Source organism: Eubalaena glacialis, chromosome 2 (genome assembly GCF_028564815.1).
Source record: "Eubalaena glacialis isolate mEubGla1 chromosome 2, mEubGla1.1.hap2.+ XY, whole genome shotgun sequence".
Taxonomy (NCBI): domain Eukaryota; kingdom Metazoa; phylum Chordata; class Mammalia; order Artiodactyla; family Balaenidae; genus Eubalaena; species Eubalaena glacialis.
The window spans coordinates 121,170,449-121,189,644 of NC_083717.1; the positions used below are offsets into that span (position 1 = coordinate 121,170,449).

Here is a 19,196-nt window from a genome sequence, read left to right on the forward strand (position 1 = left end):
GGGGTCCATTGGGTGACAAGTGACTCTGGGATATTTGCTTCATGCCCTGACTCACCCCATCACTCCTGGTCCTCTGACCATCCATAGGTAGAGGGAGGCCTTATCAGCTCTGGGCTGTGGAGAGAATCCAAATGGCAGGGGACAGGAGATAAGGTCTCAGAGAAAGAAGCACAACCTGAAGAGATGGTCTCAGCCCAAAGCTGACATGTCACATCCTCTCCATTTCTGCTCCCAGGATCGGCTTCACCATCTCCCGGCATCTGGCCCAGGATGTGGCCCACGTGGTGGTCAGCAGCCAGAAGCAGCAGAATGTGGGCCTGGTGGTGGCAGCATTGAAGGGGGTGGGCCTGAACGTGATGGGCACCGTGTGCCACGTGGGGAAGGGTGAGGACCGGGAACAGCTGGTGGCCATGGTGAGGGAGAGTGGTTGTTTTAAAACCATAACCTGGGGAACATGGAACTTCTGGGACTGAGATTCCAAAAGATCTATTGGTAAGTGCTTTTAATATTACTCCTAAGCATGCCTGGTATAGAACACCCTCAAGCCAGAAAAGAGATTAATAGTCTAGAATAAAGACAAATTTTGATCATATTTTAAAAAGTGTCCATACTAGTACTCCTTAGTGGCTATTGAGCATTCAAGCGTGGCATGAAAACTAAAAGTTGGTCCTGGCCCCCAGGATGCTCTTAGACAGAGGAGACAGGCTGGAGGAAGGCAGGAGGGGGCTCTAATCCTGACCTAAACGCCTCCTGCTCACCTTCATGGTCCTCAGTGTCCACTTCTGTTCATGCCCCAGCTGTCTGTATTTGCCTCCTTCATATGTGGCTCCATCTGGATTTACCCCTTCTTTCTCTTCCCAGGGGAAGCTCCGCAGTTCTGGTCTCCTCAGTTGGGGTGTACACCCAGAAGCTGTAAGTATGAAGTTCTATGGCTTTAGATTTGGAGAAAGGACACAACCCCATTTGCCAAGAAAAGTGGAGAGGTCCAGGAAGATCCCAGAGCAGGCCATTGCTGGGGGGGGCACACCTACATAAAATTTGATCAGTGGGTATCTCAGATCTTCCTTCTCCAGGAAGGATACACATGGCAGCATTTTATCCTTTTTTAATGACATTATCAATGATCTCTGCAATTGCTGCTGAAGGGATATATTTCTAGGCACAGGCCTAGAAATTCTATTGAAACTCTCCTTCCCAGTTACCATATGTGTCATCTACTTTCTTGCCTGTTCACAGAAACTAGGGGCCTACCATGTCAGTAAAACAACCCTGCTGGGACTCGTAAAGAACTGGCACCAAACATCTGGGTGATCTGCCTGGTGCCAGGAGTCTTCAGCCAAGTGGTGAGGACCAAGGAGCGCTCCTGCCCCACTGAGCGCTCGGGTGCCTTCCATGCCAGGCCATGCACCACAGGGACCTGGACTCCTAGACCTGGACCTGTGGACTCTCATTCTGATGCTCTGATCCACAGCCTTTGGGATCAACAACAGAATCAGGACTTCAGTCCTCTGTGAGGGACCAGCCCAGAGTGTCCCCTAGCAGCCCTTCCACAAAGACACAGGCCTGCATGATGTGGAGCCCACGTGACTCCATCTGTACAAGCAGCGCTAACCTTCTGACTTTTCCTTTAGCTATTTGAGGACTCCGCCTTCTGGGAGCATATGAAGGGACTCAGTGAAATACAGAGGCAGGTTGTGTATGAGGCAGTGTCCTTTGTAGATTTGGATTAACATGATCCCAGAACCTTTATGATGGATAAAAGATCATACACCATCCCTCTGCAGGCTATTACCCATTCCTCTTTCTGAGATCTGATGACCCGCCTAGCTCTGGGATGAGTAAAAGTCCCTGCAGAGCCCATATATCTCCACTTGCAGCCCTTCACACATCCCCTCGGGGTCTTGACTTCACAGCATCCCACAGGAGTCCAGGGTTCATGGGGAGGTGTCACCACTCTCAGCCCCATCTCCTCTTTCCATGCAGAGTGGGGTGGCCTGAGGACTGTGTAGGACTGGTGTCCTTCCTGTGCTCTCCATACGCCAGCTACATCACTGGCGAGATCATCGTGGTAGCTGGCTTCTCCCCCACCTCTGAGGGGCATGAGCTCAGAGCTCAGGCTTGCCTCTTGATGTGCGGGCCCCGTGTGGTTCTGGGCCACTGTGTTGGAACATCTCTATTAATGACGAGCCTGTGCTCCAAATACACACTCTAGTTCAAAACCTTCACTGCCAGAAATAATAAAGGACATCAGAAAAGAGGGCTTGTGGTATGAAACTATCATAAAACCAGCTAAAATAATGTCAGCTTTGCCAGAAAATAAAATATGTGCTTTTGAGTCTTGGAAAAGGGAAGGAACTAAAGGTAGGAAGGGAGAGGGCTGTAAGGCAGGGGGAAATGCATTTTGAGCACACTAGTAAATGCTTTCTTATAGATTATCTCCTAAACATCTCTGTGAGCCTGCTGTTTACATCTCTAATTAATTCTATGGTTAAGGAAGCCAAGACTTAGAGAGATTGAAGGAAAATGCTCTGAGAACACACAGCTAGTCCATAAGCAGTAATTGAACCCCAGGTTTTGCACAACAGAAAAGGACCACGACAGAGCCAGAGGTGTCTGAGGGGAAAGACCAGCTCTTAGGGTCCTCATTCTTCCCCAGATCCCCATCCTAAGAGACTAGATTTAGTCTACCTGCATTCATACAATTCAGCATTCCACAGATATGTGCCAGGGCAGTAGCTATTATCTCTCATACAATGAATTTAGACGCTTGATGCCTGAAAGTCAGGGACAGTAGCAGACCCTATGGGTATCCTGCCCATATCCCCTTGGCCCCCACATTGAAGTCACAAGCATCTTCAGTGGACAATTCCCATACACACTGAATGCTTCAAACTCAAACACGTGTGTCTCCCTTCCTAAGGGCTTTCTCTGGTCACAGTTTTGTGCTCTGCACGTAGAACTAGTTAGTTCCTGCAGAGCAGCTCACCCCAATAAGGGGTGGGAGTTGGGGAATCACTACTCCAGCTGCTTGTCACTTGGTGGGACAATGCCAGAGTGTGTTCTATACAACGTTTCAGAGGGTGCCCAGCAGTGGGCACTAGCCCACAGTTCAAGAGTTTGCTCTTAAACACACACTTTATTGGCTCTTCCCCCTTCCCTGTTTCATTCCTCATTCCCTCACGATTCTCCCCTGGTTCGTCTCCCAAGGAAACTACTTACACCCAAATTTTGGTCTGAGGGTCTGCTTTTGGTGTAATCCAAATTAAATTGGGGACAAAACCTTTCATTTCACGTTTATAAACGAAAGGCTAAAAATGCAAAAGTCTCACTCAAAAACACGATGGCTGAAAATCATTCACCCTAAAGAATAATAAGTCAATTATTATTTATAATAAGCACATATAGTTGGGATCAGATTACTTTCATTTTGATAGGCGCAAAGAGTTAGAAATCAGGATAGCTGTTGCTTAAAGTTGGAGAGATCATCAAGTTTGAAAAGAAGCAAAGAAGAATAAGCATTTACGTAAATGACTAATATCAGACCCTTTCTAAGGTTATTAGGGAAGGAGATAATGAGCAAGATGGCACCGAGTACTTAAAAGCTAAGGAGGAGGTAACCCTAGAGAGGTGATACAGAGCAGGAACAGAGAATGAGATGCCAGAAACCCTGAAGGTTGACAATATTGTCTTCACATCTTTTCTTTTTTTTTTTTTAATGGTTGAAAGTATTATATTTCTTCATCTTGCTTTATTTTTTTTAATAAATTTATTTATTTATTTTTGGCTGCATTGGGTCTTTGTTGCTGCGTGGGCTTTCTCTAGTTGCGGCGAGCGGGGGCTACTCTTCGTTGCGGGCTTCTCGTTGTGGTGGCTTCTCTTGTTGCGGAGCACGGGCTCTAGGTGCATGGGCTTCAGTAGTTATGGCACGCGGGCTCAGTAGTTGTGGCTCTCAAGCTTTGGAGTGTAGGCTTGGTAGTTGCGGTGCCTGGGCTTAGTTGCTCCGCGGCATGTGGGATCTTCCCGGACCAGGGATCGAACCCGTGTCCCCTGCATTGGCAGGCAGATTCTTAACCACTGCACCACCAGGGAAGTCCCTTCACATCTTTTTTGAATCTCTATTTTCCGAATTTGTTCTTGGATTCACAGAAGGTTCCTGGAGGTATCTGCAGCCTATAAAACTGTATACACAGAGAGGAATCTGGGAAGATGGCCAGGAATCTATATCCCCATCTAGACAACAACTGCACCAGCAGAATCTGCCAGGGGGGACTGCTTGGATAGTAAATTGCAGTTAATTTCAGTCAATTTCAGTTCCTAGCACAGTAGCAATTACCCATCCCCCACTCTTAGCCACCTGGTAGGTTGACAGCTGTGCGTTTGTCCCTGGAGGAGCCTGCATACAGCTTCCAGGAGCCAGTTTGAGCAAAAAGGACCTTATCCTCCAAATATCAGGGATCAGTGCTCTGACTGCTGATTGCTGCTTCTGATCACAGAAGTGCAGACAAAGAGGCAGTCATTGTTATTGCACCTCCCCCCTTTATTGCAAGCCTCTCCTCTGCTGGTTGAAGAGACTTCTGGGGGAATTTAAAAGGCTGACACTAGGGAGTTCCCTGGTGGCCTAGTGGTTAGGATTCTGCGCTTTCACTGCTGTAGCCTGGGTTCAATCCCTGGTCAGGGAACTGAGATCCTGCAAGCAGCACAGTGCAGCCAAAAAAAAAAAGAATATATCATTAAAAATAATAATAATTAAAATAAATAAAAGGCTGACACTCTCCCCCACACACTTCATTTTTTGCTTTCTTTTTCCCCTTTTGGGAGCCAGACATTAAAGACTAGGACATTCAAAAACAACTGTATAGGGCTTCCCTGGTGGTGCAGTGGTTAAGAATCCGCCTGTCAATGCAGGGGACACGGGTTCAATCCCTGGTCCAGGAAGATACCACATGCCGCGGAGCAACTAAGCCTGTGCAGCACAACTACTGAGCCTGCGCTCTAGAGCCCGCGAGCCACAACTACTGAGCCTGTGTGCCACAACTACTGAAGCCCGCACACCTAGAGTCCATGCTCTGAAACAAGAGAAGCCACCGCAATGAGAAACCTGCACACCACAACAAAGAGTAGCCCTCGCTTGCCACAACTAGAGAAAGCCTGCACTCAGCAACGAAGACCCAACACAGCCAAAAATGAGTAAAATAAAATAAATAAATTTATAAAACAACAACAACTGTATATATGGGCAAACTTACAAAGTAAATGTGCAAGCTCAAGGCTCAGAAAAGACCTAAGAAGACCTTAGGTTTACTCCTCAGGCTGATCCCCAGCACAGAGACAGCCTACAAAATTTTTTTAAAAAACAGAAAACCCTGGGGAAAAGGGAGAATCTGATTTCCAGAGTTTCCACATTATTACATTCAAATGTCAAGTGTTCAACTACAACAACAACAACAAAAACACAAGGCATACAAAGAAACAGCAAAGTATGGGCCATTCAAAGGGGAAAAAAAAATCAACAGAAACCGACCTTGAAAAAGACCAGATGGCAGATATACTAGACAAAGACCTTAAAATAACTACCTTAAAGATGCTCAAAGAACTAAAGAAAAATGTGGAGAAAGTCAGGAAAACAATTGGTGAATGAAATTAAGTATCAATAAAGACATAGAAAACGTAAAAAAAAAATAATCCTTGAGCTGACAATTACTATAACTGAAATGAAAAATTCACTAGAGGGATTCAAAGGCAGATTTGAGCAGGCAGAAGAAAGTGAACTTGAAGATAGGAAATGGAAATTATCAACTCTGAAAAACAGAAAGAAAAAAGTTTGAAGAAAAGTGAACAGAGCCTGTGGGTCATCATCAAGTGGACAAACTTATGGATCAAGGGAGTCTTAGAAGGAGCCAAGGGAGAAAGGGACAGAGAGAATATTTTTTAAAATAATGGTTAAAATTTTTCCAAATTTGATGAAAGATATGAGTATAAACATCCAAGAAGCTCAATGAACTCTGAGTTAGATGAACTCAGAGACATGTTAAGTTGCCCATACATATGTCTATGTCACAGCTCCACAGATCTGTGCACAATGTTCTTTATGCCTTCTCTCTACCACATGCCACCTCACTTCCAATTTGACTCCACCCTCCTCCCACCATTTTCTCCACTTCTTTGTCATAGCCTGAAGATAAGGCTAGGACAATGCACTCAATTCAGAGAAGTGCCACTTGGGTGGCTGAAGTTGCCATAAACTTATACACCAGAGATTGAATTAGCTCTCCACGGGAAAACTTCTTAGGGCTACCCATGCCTGCAGTCTGATTTAAAGATGTTTGGGAGTTACAGGAGGAGCCACTCTCTCTATCACCAAAAAGCAGACAAATTAAGTGCAATCCATAAAACTCATCTACAAACTTGAGAAATTTTAATGTACAAGGAAGTTGTTTTGATATGGGCATGGTTAATGTTGCAAGTAAAAATGAAAACAGAAGTGCATCCCTTAAGTCTAGAAATAGGAATGTTAAAGCAAAAATATACGTCACTTTATCTTGAGCAATCTGCAGGAGGAAGACAACATGAAAACTTGGTCCACGTTAAATATTCCTTAGCTGAGATGGGTGACAAATTGTCTATGAATTTGAAGAAAATGTTAACATCTACCCAATATTATCGCCCAAATCCACAGTTCATATTCAAACTGCATTTGAATATTTGAAATATTCATTTCAATATTATTGTACCTACAGTCCAAATTCAGATGTAAATGGTCTAAACATTCCAATTTATAGTTGAAGACCATTAGATTGGATTTTTTTTTAAAAGCAATACCCAGTTATATGCTACCTACAGGAAATACGTTTTAAATATAAAAACACAAATAAGTTAAAAGAAAAAGGGGGACTTCCCTGGTGATGCAGTGGTTAAGAATCTGCCTGCCAATGCAGGGGACACGTGTTTGATCCCTGGTCCGGGAAGATCCCACATGCCATGGAGCAACTAAGCCCATGAGCCACAGCTACTGAGCCTGTGCTCTAGAGCCTGTGAGCCACAACAACTGAGGCCACGTGCCACAGCTACTGAAGCCCGTGCACCTAGAGCCCGTGCTCCGCAACAAAGAGAAGCCACCGCAATGAGAAGCCCTGGCACCACAATGAAGAGTAGCCCCCGCTCGCCGCTACTAGAGAAAGCCAGCGCACAGCAACAAAGACCCAACACAGCCAAAATAAAAACAAAACTTAGTTTGTAGCAAATGAATAACAATGATACAACTATACAGTTGTACCAAATCAACCAAAGTTGACTGCTAAAAGAAAACTTGTTTAATCATTACATCAAACAGTCCATAAATGGTAGTACCCTTTCCCCCTACCAAATAAAAAAAGGGGAAAAAAAAGAAAAAGGGATGAAAAAAGATACACCATGCTATCTAATCAAAAGAAAGTTTGAACTATATTAATATCAAAGTAGATTTCAAAGTAAAGAATATTACCAGGAATAAAGAAAGTCATTTCATGACGATAAAAGGCTCAATTCACATAAGCACATAACAATCTTAAGTGTTTATGCATCTAATAACAGTGCTTCCAAGTACATGAAACAAAAACTGATAGAACTGTGAGAAGTAGACAAACCCACAATTACAGTCAGCAATTCAGACCCCCACAAAATATGTGAAAGACCTGTCCATTGATAACTACAAAACTTTGTTGAAAGAAATTTTAAAAGACCTAAATAAAATGAGAGATACCTTGTTCATGGATTAGAAGACTCACCATTGTTAGGATGTTAATTCTCTCCAAATTAATTTATAAATTCAGTACAATCCCAACCAAAATCCCAGCTGGCCTTTTTCTGGGAATTGACAGACTGATTCTAAACTTCATATGGAAATGCAAATGACTGAGAATTGCCAAAACAACTCTGAAAAAGAACAAAGTTGGAGAGCAAATGTTACTTAATTTCAAAACTTATTTTAAAACTACAATAATCAAGAGCGTGATATTGTTCCCAATCTTAGAAAGTTAAATATATACCTACCTCATGACCCAGCCATTTGTCCTGGAGATATTTAACCAAGAGACTCTTGAGGACACATGTGCAGAGTAAACTCAGAGCTAGGGCTTGACTCTAAATAGGCTCCATGTGTGGCCCTGTAGATTACAGTAGTACATCTTTTTCTGACTTCTCAAATTTTCTAAATCTCTGTTAATCTTCATTTGTACTCAGAGACATGGAAAATACCTAGAGCTATCTCTGGCCTACACAACTGCACACAGATGTGGGAGTTTTGTTACACTATACTGTATCCTGTTAAGCTTTAAAGAAAACATCTCAGTATTGTAAATAATTTCCTTTCTACTTTGGCCAATTTGATTCTAAGAACAATTTGTTCCAGAAGACTCATTAAGTAAATTGTCACTGCACTTAAATTCAACTGAAGCATAAACTATTTGATTTCAGCAAAACTGTCATAAATAAGGCTCATTACAAGTATAGGAGCTCATTTTCTTCTAATATGACTCGGTTTAGAAGCAGTGATTAGTTTCATCCCATCACTAAGCTTTTATTCAACTGGCTTTTGTTCTGACCCTGGCTGTTGAGAGTTCTCTTGGTTTTCCAGCAAGTTCACCTTTATTTTTATCAAGGACAAGAATCATCCTATTTCAGGGTTGGGAATATCATCTAACTTTAATCCCTATTTGATGTTTGAATTCCCTCCACAACACCCCTGCAAAATGATCTTCCATCCTTTGTCTGAATAACTCTAGTGTTAAGGAATTCACTATTTCTTAGGGCAGTATCTTTTATCTATGGACAGCTCTGGGCATTTGAAAATACCTTCTTAAATTGAGCTGAAAAATGTCTCCCCATAGCTCTTCCCCACTGGTCTTATAGCTATCCAAGGAGCACCATTGATCAAGTCAATTCTCTTTTCCCCATGACAGCTCTTCAAACGATAACACAGCTCTATCATTCCTACCCATCCCATTTTGGTCTGCTCTGTTCTCTGTTAAACATCCTCAGTTCCTTCTCTAAGCACCTTTGATCACCAGATAAATAACATTTACTAGCATCACTCATCCCACCAGGAAGACACTGATTCTACTATAACTAGAAACACATGAGCATTATCATAATCTTAATTCAGTCCACACATTTTTTTTCTGAACTCCTAGCTCACACTTTATTTGTAGGATAAAACTGTTCTTGAAGCTTCCTAAATCTTCAAGTATTCTGAAAAGCACTCAAGCGTCACCAACAAGCATCACTTAATTCAGGCTGGAAATCACAGGCAGACGAGTCAGAAGATTTTGAGAAGAGTCTCAAATTCTCTTGGCATCCTGCAAAGAGGCATCCTTGGACACAGTTGCAGTTGGATGTTCGATGGGATTGTGCTCCATTTGAGTCCTGCAGAGAAGGAGAGAGAAGCGTCTTGATTTCCCAGTGGGCAAGTATTATGATAACCTCCACCCTTCATCTGAAGCTGCCCTCCAAGTGCTAATGTCAAGCTCCCTGCAGGGATGAGCCACCAAAGTTGTCTTCTGTGGCATGTGGCTTGATATGGCACTCTTGTTTGGCCCCCATCTTGTGCTGATCCCACTTTCTATCTCCCCTAGTGTTTTTCCCCCATGGGAGCACTTCCTAACAAATCATTTTTACACAAATCCTTGCCTCAAGGTCGACTTTGGGCATCCACTTCACTCACCATGTCACTCACCACCATCAAGGAGGTCCTGGATATCAGTGAGTATTCTAGAATCCCATCCTGAAGCTCTATTTGCTAGGGTCACTCCTGATACAAGTTATCTTAAGTTGGTTCCCTTGAAAGCAGACCCTGAGATAAAGACCTTGGTACAGATAGTTTATTTGATATGTAGTCCTAGGAAGCAGGAGTAAAGGAGTGGGAAGGGTGACATAGGTTTAGTGGAATCCTTTCAGGGTCCTTGGTAGAAGCACCCAACCGTCACTAGCATATTCCTCACTGCATTTGTATAAGAAGTGTCTTCTAAGCTCTCCAGGGACCATAGTAAGTCAATAGATTCTCGGTCACATCTCCGTGGCCTCAGCTCAGATAACCAGGCTGTCTCAGCTCTGGTCCCCGTATACGATGCTCCAGCTGGCTAGCCCAGGCTTGTTCACATGGCAGAGGCAGAGGTCCAAATACATAGATTAGAAACACACAAGGGCTCTGGAGGCCAAAGCTCAGAACTGGCACATGGTCATTTTTGTAATAGGGAAGAACAAATCTGACTTCATATTGGATCTGTTTCTTTTACTTTAATCTTTGTATTCTATAGCTTTTGTTACAAGGTAATCACTAAAGGAATGGTGCCGATAGCTTAAAGTATACATAATGGCCCATCTCCGAGAACCCTGCCTCCCATGCCTGAGTGTTAAGCTAAAATACCTTTGTTTAAGCTCACAGGAAACATCCAACCAGGCTCACCTGTGAATGGCTGCAGGAAAGAAGAAATTAACACATCCCCTCCACAGTCTGGCTGGAACCAGGAAATGTTTTCAACAACCTACCACCTTTTTAACTTTACCTCCTCACTTCCCCCTCTTTCTTCTATAAAAGAAGCTAGCATCCAAACGCAGGCAAGATGGTCCTTTGGGACACTAGTCCACCATCTTCTCAGTCTGCTGGATTTCTGAAAAAAGTCACTATTCCTTGCCCCAACACCTCGTCTCTCGATTGATCGGACTGTGGTGCAGTGAGCAGTGGGAGATTGGACTTAGTAACACTTTCACCTCATTCTATTGGCCAGAACAAGTCACAATGCCAGCCTAGATTCAATGGAAAGGAAAATAGACTCCATGTTTCCATGAAAGGAGCTTTAAAATCACATTGCAGGACTTCCCTGGTGGCGCAATGGTTAAGAATCTGCCTGCCAATGCAGGCGACACAGGTTGCCTGCATTGGCAGGCAGATGTGGGATCTTCCCAAGCCCTGGTCCGGGAAGATCCCACATGCCGCGGAGCAACTAAGCCCGTGTGCCACAACTACTGAGCCTGTGCTCTAGAGCCTGCAAGCCACAACTACTGAGCCCACGTGCCACAACTACTTAAGCCCACATGCCTAGAGCCCGTGCTCCTCAACAAGAGAAGCCACCGCAATGAGGAGCCCGCGCACCGCAACGAAGAGTAACCTCCGCTCGCCACAACTAGAGAAAGCCTGCGCGCAGCAACGAAGACCCAATGCAGACAAAATAAATAAATTAATTTATTTTTTTATTTATAAAATCACACTGCAAAAGGCATGGGTACAGGGAGGAGTGAAAAATTGTAGACATTTCTTTAATCTACAACAGAAAACTACATAGAAACTAAAAACAATAAACTACTGCTAAAAACATGGATGATTCTCACAGACAGTGCTGAGTGAAATAAGCCAGACATGAAAGAATGCATACTGTACTATCTTATTAATATAAATTCATAAACAGGCAAAACTTAAGTGTAGGGTTTATAGATACATGCTGAATAAAGTATTTTTTAAGTAGGGGATTAATTATCATAAATGTCAGCATGGTAGTTACTTTGGCATTGGTAGTTACTTTAAGACTAATGGAAAGGCATTACAATTGACAAGAAACACACAGGGGTTTCTGGGTTATTGGCAGTGTTCCATTTCCTAACCTGAGTGGTAATTACCTGGATAATCATTTAAAAATCATTAAGTGGTAGATTTATGCTTTATTTTTCTTTGTGTTATATCTCATGGTAAAAAAAAAAAATTAAATACTGTATGATATTGGCATAAGAACAAAAGAATGGACAATGGAACAGAGTAAAGAACTGAGAAAAAATTCACACCCATAGAAGAGAATTTGATATACAGTAAATGTTGCATCACAATTTAATGACAAAGGACACACTGTTTAGAAGAGGGTGCTGGGAAAACTGGTCCGCTAGAGGGAGAAAAATAAAACTGAATCCCTACCTTCTAAAGTATACAAAGAGGCTCCAGAAAGATTAAAGACCTCAAGGCAAAAGACTACAAATTAATGGTAGATATTGTGGATTAATGTCTTTCTGAAATACGAGGCAGGGAAGGACTTCTAAAGAACAGCACAAGAAGAAATCATAAGGCCAAACTAATTAAGTTAATTGCATAAAATTAGGAAAATTTGTTCAATGAAGCACAACATGATCAAAGTTAACAAACAGATGACAAATTGAGTGTTATTTGTGATGCCTAAAACTTATTTTTTTTAAAAAAACTAATATCTAACATATACAAGGAACTCTTAAAAGATTAAAAAACAGGAACCCCAAAAGATAAATGGGCAAAGGAAATGAAAAGACAATTTATAGAAGGGGAAATCAAAAAGGCTGGCAAGCATGTGAAGAGAAGCTCAAACTCATTAGCTATCAGAGTAACACAAAGTTTCAAAATAATAAGATATTACTTTATTAAGCTGGCAAAAATAATAAAGCTGAGAATACCAAGTGTTGGCAGGGATGTGGGGATAGCGGGACCTCTTATGCTGTTGGTGGGCGTGTGGACTGGTGCAGCCACCCTGGAGAGCAATCAGACAGTTCTTAGTTATACATCATTGTATTTCGTGACCAGCAAGCCCCACTTCTGGATATATTTCTCCAAAAAATTCCCACTCAAATTCACATGAGGACAGCTCCAAGAAGGTTTATTCCACTGTTTGTGGTGGTAAGGATCTGGAGGTTATCCAGAGTCTATCCAAGAAGTAAACTGGAAAATAAGGAGTACCGTGTAGCAGTCAGAAGCAACAATTAACACGTACCAGAGCAACATGCATCCTGCCGAGAGAAAACAGGAAGAAAATAATGAGATCTAGAGTGTATATCACTTATATAAATTAATACACCATACCCAACAGACAATACACATCTTAAAAGAACACATACAACTGAACACATATACATTGAACTGGATGGTTTTCTGTAAGGGGAAAGAGGCAAATGAAGGTGGGGATTGGGGTTATGGGTCCTACGCCAACCAATGAGTTCCATGAACCAAAGACCGTATTGAATTCAATCCTCTAAGTCCAAGGTTCCCTCAAAAAAAAAAGGAAAACCTCAACGAGAACAGGAAGGTTTGCAATGAAAAATAAAACCTTTCTTCCTCCATAGTTTTTCTCTCCATGGAATCTGCTGCTAATGTGTATGTGTTTGTGTTGCACATTTTTTTAGAAAAATGCTGAATGCATTTACTAGGACATGTTTGTACGAACGGGTAATTTTTATTTCTATCACATTGTTCTCTACCTTGTTCTCTTTGCTTCAGAATATACTTTGGGCACCTTTCCCTTTAAGCACTTACAGATCTATCTCCTTTATTAACAGCTGTATTATATTGATATACTCCAACTTAAATGTCCTACCAATAGTTATTAGTTTGCTTTTTAAGTTGTTTGCTATTAAACAAATTTGCTTTTTAAATTGTTATTAAACAATGTCTTGCAAACATTCTTGCACATAAATTTAGGGGAAATTTTAGCAAGCATATTCACGATGTAAACCCCAAGTACTGAAATTTCTCAATCAATACAGTCAAAATATACACACACTTAAATATTTGATAGATAGATAGATAAATTGCTTTCCCAAAGGTTGCAACAAAATAAAATCCCATCAGGGACTTCCCTGGCGGTCCAGTGGTTAAGACGTCACCTCCCAAGGCAGGGGATGCCAGTTCGATCCCTGGTTGGGGAGCTACAATCCCACATGCCTTGTGGCCAAAAAACCAAAACATAAAACAGAAGCAATATTGTAACAAATTCAATAAAGACTTTAAAAATGGTCCACATCAAAAAAATCTTTAAAAAAAATAAAATAAAATCCCATCAGAAACATCTGAAAGTACCTATTTCCCCATATTTTTGCCAGCTCTGGATATTATGAAGCTTTTCTTTTTTACCAATCTAAAAGTTGAAAGATTGTATCTTGTTGATGTTTTGATCTCCATGTTTTTAAAATATGAGTGAGATGAGAATGTTTCCATAATTTTATAGACCATTTATACTTTTCCTGTGAACTGTCCATTCTTATAACTTGCGTATTTTCTTTTGAGTTGTTTTACTTTCTCTCATTCATTTGCATGAGCGTTATTTTGCAAAATAAGGCAATTAGCCATTTTATCATATGTTCTGCAATTACATTTTCACAGTCTGTCTTGACTTTTGCCAAACAGAAGTTTAAAATTTTTATACAAATTTATCAGTCTGTTCCTTTATGCCTTCTGGGGAACAGATATTTTAAATTTATTTTGTCACTTGTAAGTTTCTGAGAGGATTGATTAAAGTGTCTGAGGTGAAGAGGGAGGAGGGGAGTAGTGGAGACAGTTGCAACTTCAAGGCAGAACAAAGAATTTAAACAAAGAGGTGGCAGGGGTGTTAGTGGCAGCAGAAATAGCAGCCCAACTGGGGCCCATTCCAGGGAAGCAACATCCCAGCAGAGCCTGCTGGATCCTTGCACTTAATGGGAGCTCTTAGCTACACCGGTAAGCAGCCCAGACTGGTCATGAGACCTGAGAAACATGCCTAGTTCTTCCCGGACACAGCAGGGAAGGGACCTCCCCAGGTAACTGAAATTCATAATTATCTGGGTCTTTGGAGACATTTCAAAATAGGGTGTCATTGTTTATTAAGCTGGCAAAATTGGGCATGCTTATAATATAAACCTCTCAGTCTGAGTTTCTCAATCAAGTTTCCAAGAGAGATTAAGATTGAAAAATAGGACTTCCCTGGTGGTGCAGTAGTTAAGAATCCGCCTGCCAATGCAGCGGACACGGGTTCGAGCCCTGGTCCGGGAAGATCCCACATGTCGCGGAGCAACTAAGACCGTGTGCCACAGCTACTGAGCCTGCGCTCTAGAACCCATGAGCCACAACTATTGAGGCCACATGCCACAACGACTGAAGCCCGTGCGCCTAGAGCCCGTGCTCCGCAACAAGAGAAGCCACTGCAATGAGAAGCCCGCGCACCGCAATGAAGAGTAACCCCCACTCGCCGCAACTAGAGAAAGCCCGCACGCAGCAACGAAGACCCAACACAGCCAAAAATAAATAAATAAAATTAATTCTTTAAAAAAGATTGAAAAATAATAATAAACAAGTTTTGAACTTTGCAAATTGGGTGATGCTGAAATTTGCCAGTGATGGCCAATGACAGAGCAGCTCCGTTAGCAATTTAATTAGAATACTTTCGAAGCCCCCTGTGGCAGTGAGGGTAGAACAGTGGTCATTTGGTTGAGCCCATCCTCAGTTTTTGATTCGAGATAGGGAAGGACACTGATAATTGGTAAGCACTGTATATTGCACGGAAGGGAGGGGGTAGCTGATGATGTCACCGTCTCCCTCTGGATTTACCTCTCCAACCTTCCCTGACACACCACTGACCACCTGGCAGGAGTGAAGGAGCTCTACAGGGTTGACAAAAAAATCAGAAGGAAATTTTCATACCACACAGATGCCCCCCCAAGAGCTTTGCTATTGTAAATGTTACAAACTTGGATTACGTAGGCTAGAAGTGAATTGTACTGCGGATTTTTCTGTTTCTTGCAATTCTCTCATTAAGTTATTAGGCCCTTCTGTTTTATATTTTACTAGCATTTGTATTTCACAAACAAGTCCAATGGGGCAATTTTTGAAGATAAGGTGTGAGACGGAAGAGGAGAATTCTAGGCCGCATCCTATGGACAATTCTGATAAGATTAGTGATGAAGAATTATAATCTTCTGAGTCATTCCACTGCACCATTGTAAAAAGTGGTCTATAAAAAAATCCTCTTTACAATGAAAACTACCCCTCAATTGATTTTTTTTTTTTTTTGGCTGCACCGGGTCTTCGTTGTGGCGCTCGGGCTTCTCCGGTTGCGGCATACAGGCTCTAGAGGACACGGGCTCAGTGGTTGAAGTGTGCGGGCTTAGTTGCTGTATGGGGGATTTTAGTTCCCCGATCAGGAATCAAACCTGGGCCCCCTGCATTGGGAGCGCAGAGTCTTAATTGCTGGATCACCAGGGAAGTCCCCCATCAATGGATTTTTACACATGCTGGTAATCCAAGTTGTCCTAGTGCACTGTACTTCATTTGAGGCAAACAACTTACAAATGCAGCAATGGCTCCAGCAAAATGGAAAAGCCACTTAACGATAAATCACAGCCATTTGACCCAGAAAAGTGCTGAATATTTCTAATGGCTACTGGAATCTCAAAGCAAACAGAGAAAAACTTTTGTTTACAAAAAAGGTCAGTGAAAAAGCTCAGGAAGCAAGTGATGGAGTAGCAAACTTACTGCCTAAAAAGGAAAAATTACAGAGGTGATGAAAATCTCCTAATTCCAGGATGTAAAATTATAGTGAGTAAAATACTTGGACAGATGCAATACAAGACACTGAAAAATTTCCGTAGCAGGATGTGTTGATGTATTTATGACTTGTCACATGATGTTAAAAAGGTTTTTATGTAATAAACTGAAAACAACCTCTTCTCTATCCAGGTTGGTAAGTCGACAGATTTCACTAATGAATGTCATGCTGCAACATTTATTAACGTGTAAATAATGGTAAAATTCAAGAAAAAATTTCTACTGCAAAGTGTTACCTGAAACAAGCAAAGGCCAAGATATATTTCATGTTTTGTTTAGTGTCTAGAAACGAAAGGTTATCTTGGAGGATATTGGCATTTGTACTGATGGTGCCCTATAAACGGTTGGTTCTGTGAAAGGCTTTGCCCCTTGTGTAAAATAAGACAGTCCTGACGTCATCACAACACACTGCTTTCTTCACAGGGAGGTGATGGCGTCAAAAAGTCTAGGAGATTAAATGAAAAACAGTTCTGGATGGTGGTACAAAAATGGTTAACTTTATTAACAAAGACCAGGTCACTCAAGTTTGTTTTTAAAGCTGTGGGGAAACCTGGACAAAGAAAACGTAAAAATCTCTGCTACACAGTGAAACTTCCGGGGTCAGCAGAGGAAGACTTCTAACAGGGTATTTGAGCTCAAAGGTGAATTTCTGGAGTATGTTCCAAAAAGTCGTGGGCCAGATTCTGCTGAGTGCTTTAAAGATAAGAATGGCTCCAAAAACACGCCTACTTAGCAGATCCTTTTTATCACATGAGCCAGTTGAACAAGCCAATGAAAGTGCTTGGGAAAAATACTCTGGCTTCAATTAACAAGATTTAAAAGGAAATAGAATCTTTGGAAAAATCATGCTGTAAAAGGAGATCTTAAAGTGTTTCTGCTGCTGCTTGGACTTGAGAGTGAGGAAGAGAGTAGGCAAGTATGAAAGTTAGCTTAGGGCTTCCCTGGTGGTGCAGTGGTTGAGAGTCCGCCTGCCAATGCAGGGGGCACGGGTTCGAGCCCTGGTCTGGGAGGATCCCGCATGCCGCGGAGCGGCTGGGCCCGTGAGCCACAGCTGCTGAGCCTGCGCGTCTGGAGCCTGTGCCCCACAACAAGAGAGGCCGCGACAGTGAGAGGCCCGCGCACCGCGATGAAGAGTGGCCCCCCCTCGCCACAACTAGAGGAAGCCCACGCACAGAAGCGAAGACCCAACACAGCCAGAAATAAATAAATAAATAAATAAATAAATAAAATTAAAAAAAAAAAAAGAAAGTTAGCTTACTGGGATCACTGCATGGGGTAGAAAAAAAGAAAGCTGATGTGTAGAAAAGAGAAAAAAGTTGAGGTGATATGGGGGAAAATCGTATGATCACACCAGCATCCTCCCCCCCGTGGGAAACATTGTACAGTCATACCATCATGCCTCCCCAGATCCTCCAGAACAGTGGAGGAATCTGTCTAGTGGGGACCCTCCTAACCCACCCCATGTTTAGTCGGAGCACACACTCACGATGGCGACAAACCAGCCTTCCAAGCCTTTATCTCCCTCTCACTCTAGGCAACCAATGTTCAATTGTCTGTTCCAATTCTCTATCAAACCACTACCCTGGGACTTCCCTGGTGGTGCAGTGGTTAAGAATCCGCCTGCCAATGCAGGGGACACGGGTTGGAGCCCTGGTCCGAGAAGATCCCACATGCCGCGGAGCAACTAAGCCCGTGCGCCACAACTACTGAGCCCGCGCGCCTAGAGCCCGTGCTCCGCAACAAGAGAAGCCAACGCAATGAGAAGCCGGCGCACTGCAACGAAGAGTAGCCCCCGCTCACCGCAACTAGAGAAAGCCCGCACGCAGCAACGAAGACCTAACGCAGCCAAAAATTAATTAATTAATTAATAATTTTTAAAAAATTACTCTGAGGATGAGTGCGTTCCTTGATCTGAAGCAATGTGACTCAGTGGTCCGAACTGGTACAGTATCTTGTCAATTGAGATAAATATAATGGTCACCATAAAACTAATCCACCGTGGTTTGCATACAAAGTATATAAGCCCCTTCATAGGAGGAGTTCCACTAGGCATTTATAGGAAGAGAATAATCCCCCTTCTTCAGAGTAAACAAGTGTTAGAGCAGCTTTTATCCAGTCCACCAGGCTTAGGAATAACCTCCCGTGTGTCTGGATCATGCATAGATATCTGTATTTGTTTAGTAGTGAGCTGTGGGTCCTACATCAACCCCAATGTGTTCTTCCATGCTGCAATATTCAAAAGCAAGGAAACTGCCCCTAAATTAGTCACTCTCACAATCATTTTAGTAAAGGTTTTTGAGGAAGCTGATGACATTGATTCACAAAATGAGATAACTCCTTCACACTATTGCCCTCTGGTTTCAGTAGTTTCTTCGTTTTGCCCTCTTCCAACCTGGACAAACTCCTTGGTGACCAGAGGTTGTAGACATGGTGTCTGCTGTCCCAGCATAAATTTTCCAGCACAGGTTTTAAATGAAAAACACAGATTTTATTATTTCTTTTTAGCTTCAAAAATAACATTTTATATGCATATATAGGCCTACAGAAGAGATCAAGAAACTTATATATGTGCATAATAACTTTGTAATTGCTAGACCTTTATTTTAGCCTGACCATGTCACTTAGTGAGAAATTTCTTTTTCAGTCTTAATAAAATAGTGTCTTAGGCTATTTTTATTCATATTGCTTTGGCTTGTGATTAATTGCTTTACTATTCAAAACTGTCAAATGTTTTTGTATTATAAATAACATTAATTAGAATAAATTTACAACCCTTGTTTAAGTTAAATCTATCAAGCTGACCTTTCAAAAACTGAATCCCCACTTTGGCTTAAGCCAGTTATTTAACAGAAATGTATTA

At 42.1% G+C, this 19,196-nt stretch overlaps 1 protein-coding gene across 1 annotated transcript in view; it reads left to right on the forward strand.

Moving 5' to 3' along the window:
• The window catches only part of LOC133084680 (dehydrogenase/reductase SDR family member 2, mitochondrial-like), a 78,420-nt gene that overhangs the window by 46,166 nt on the left and 13,058 nt on the right, over positions 1–19,196 (forward strand). The window contains exon 4 of the mRNA XM_061181468.1: positions 236–413. Within this exon, the coding sequence (XP_061037451.1) occupies positions 236–413 (178 nt within the window). The remainder of the gene's footprint in view (positions 1–235; positions 414–19,196) is intronic.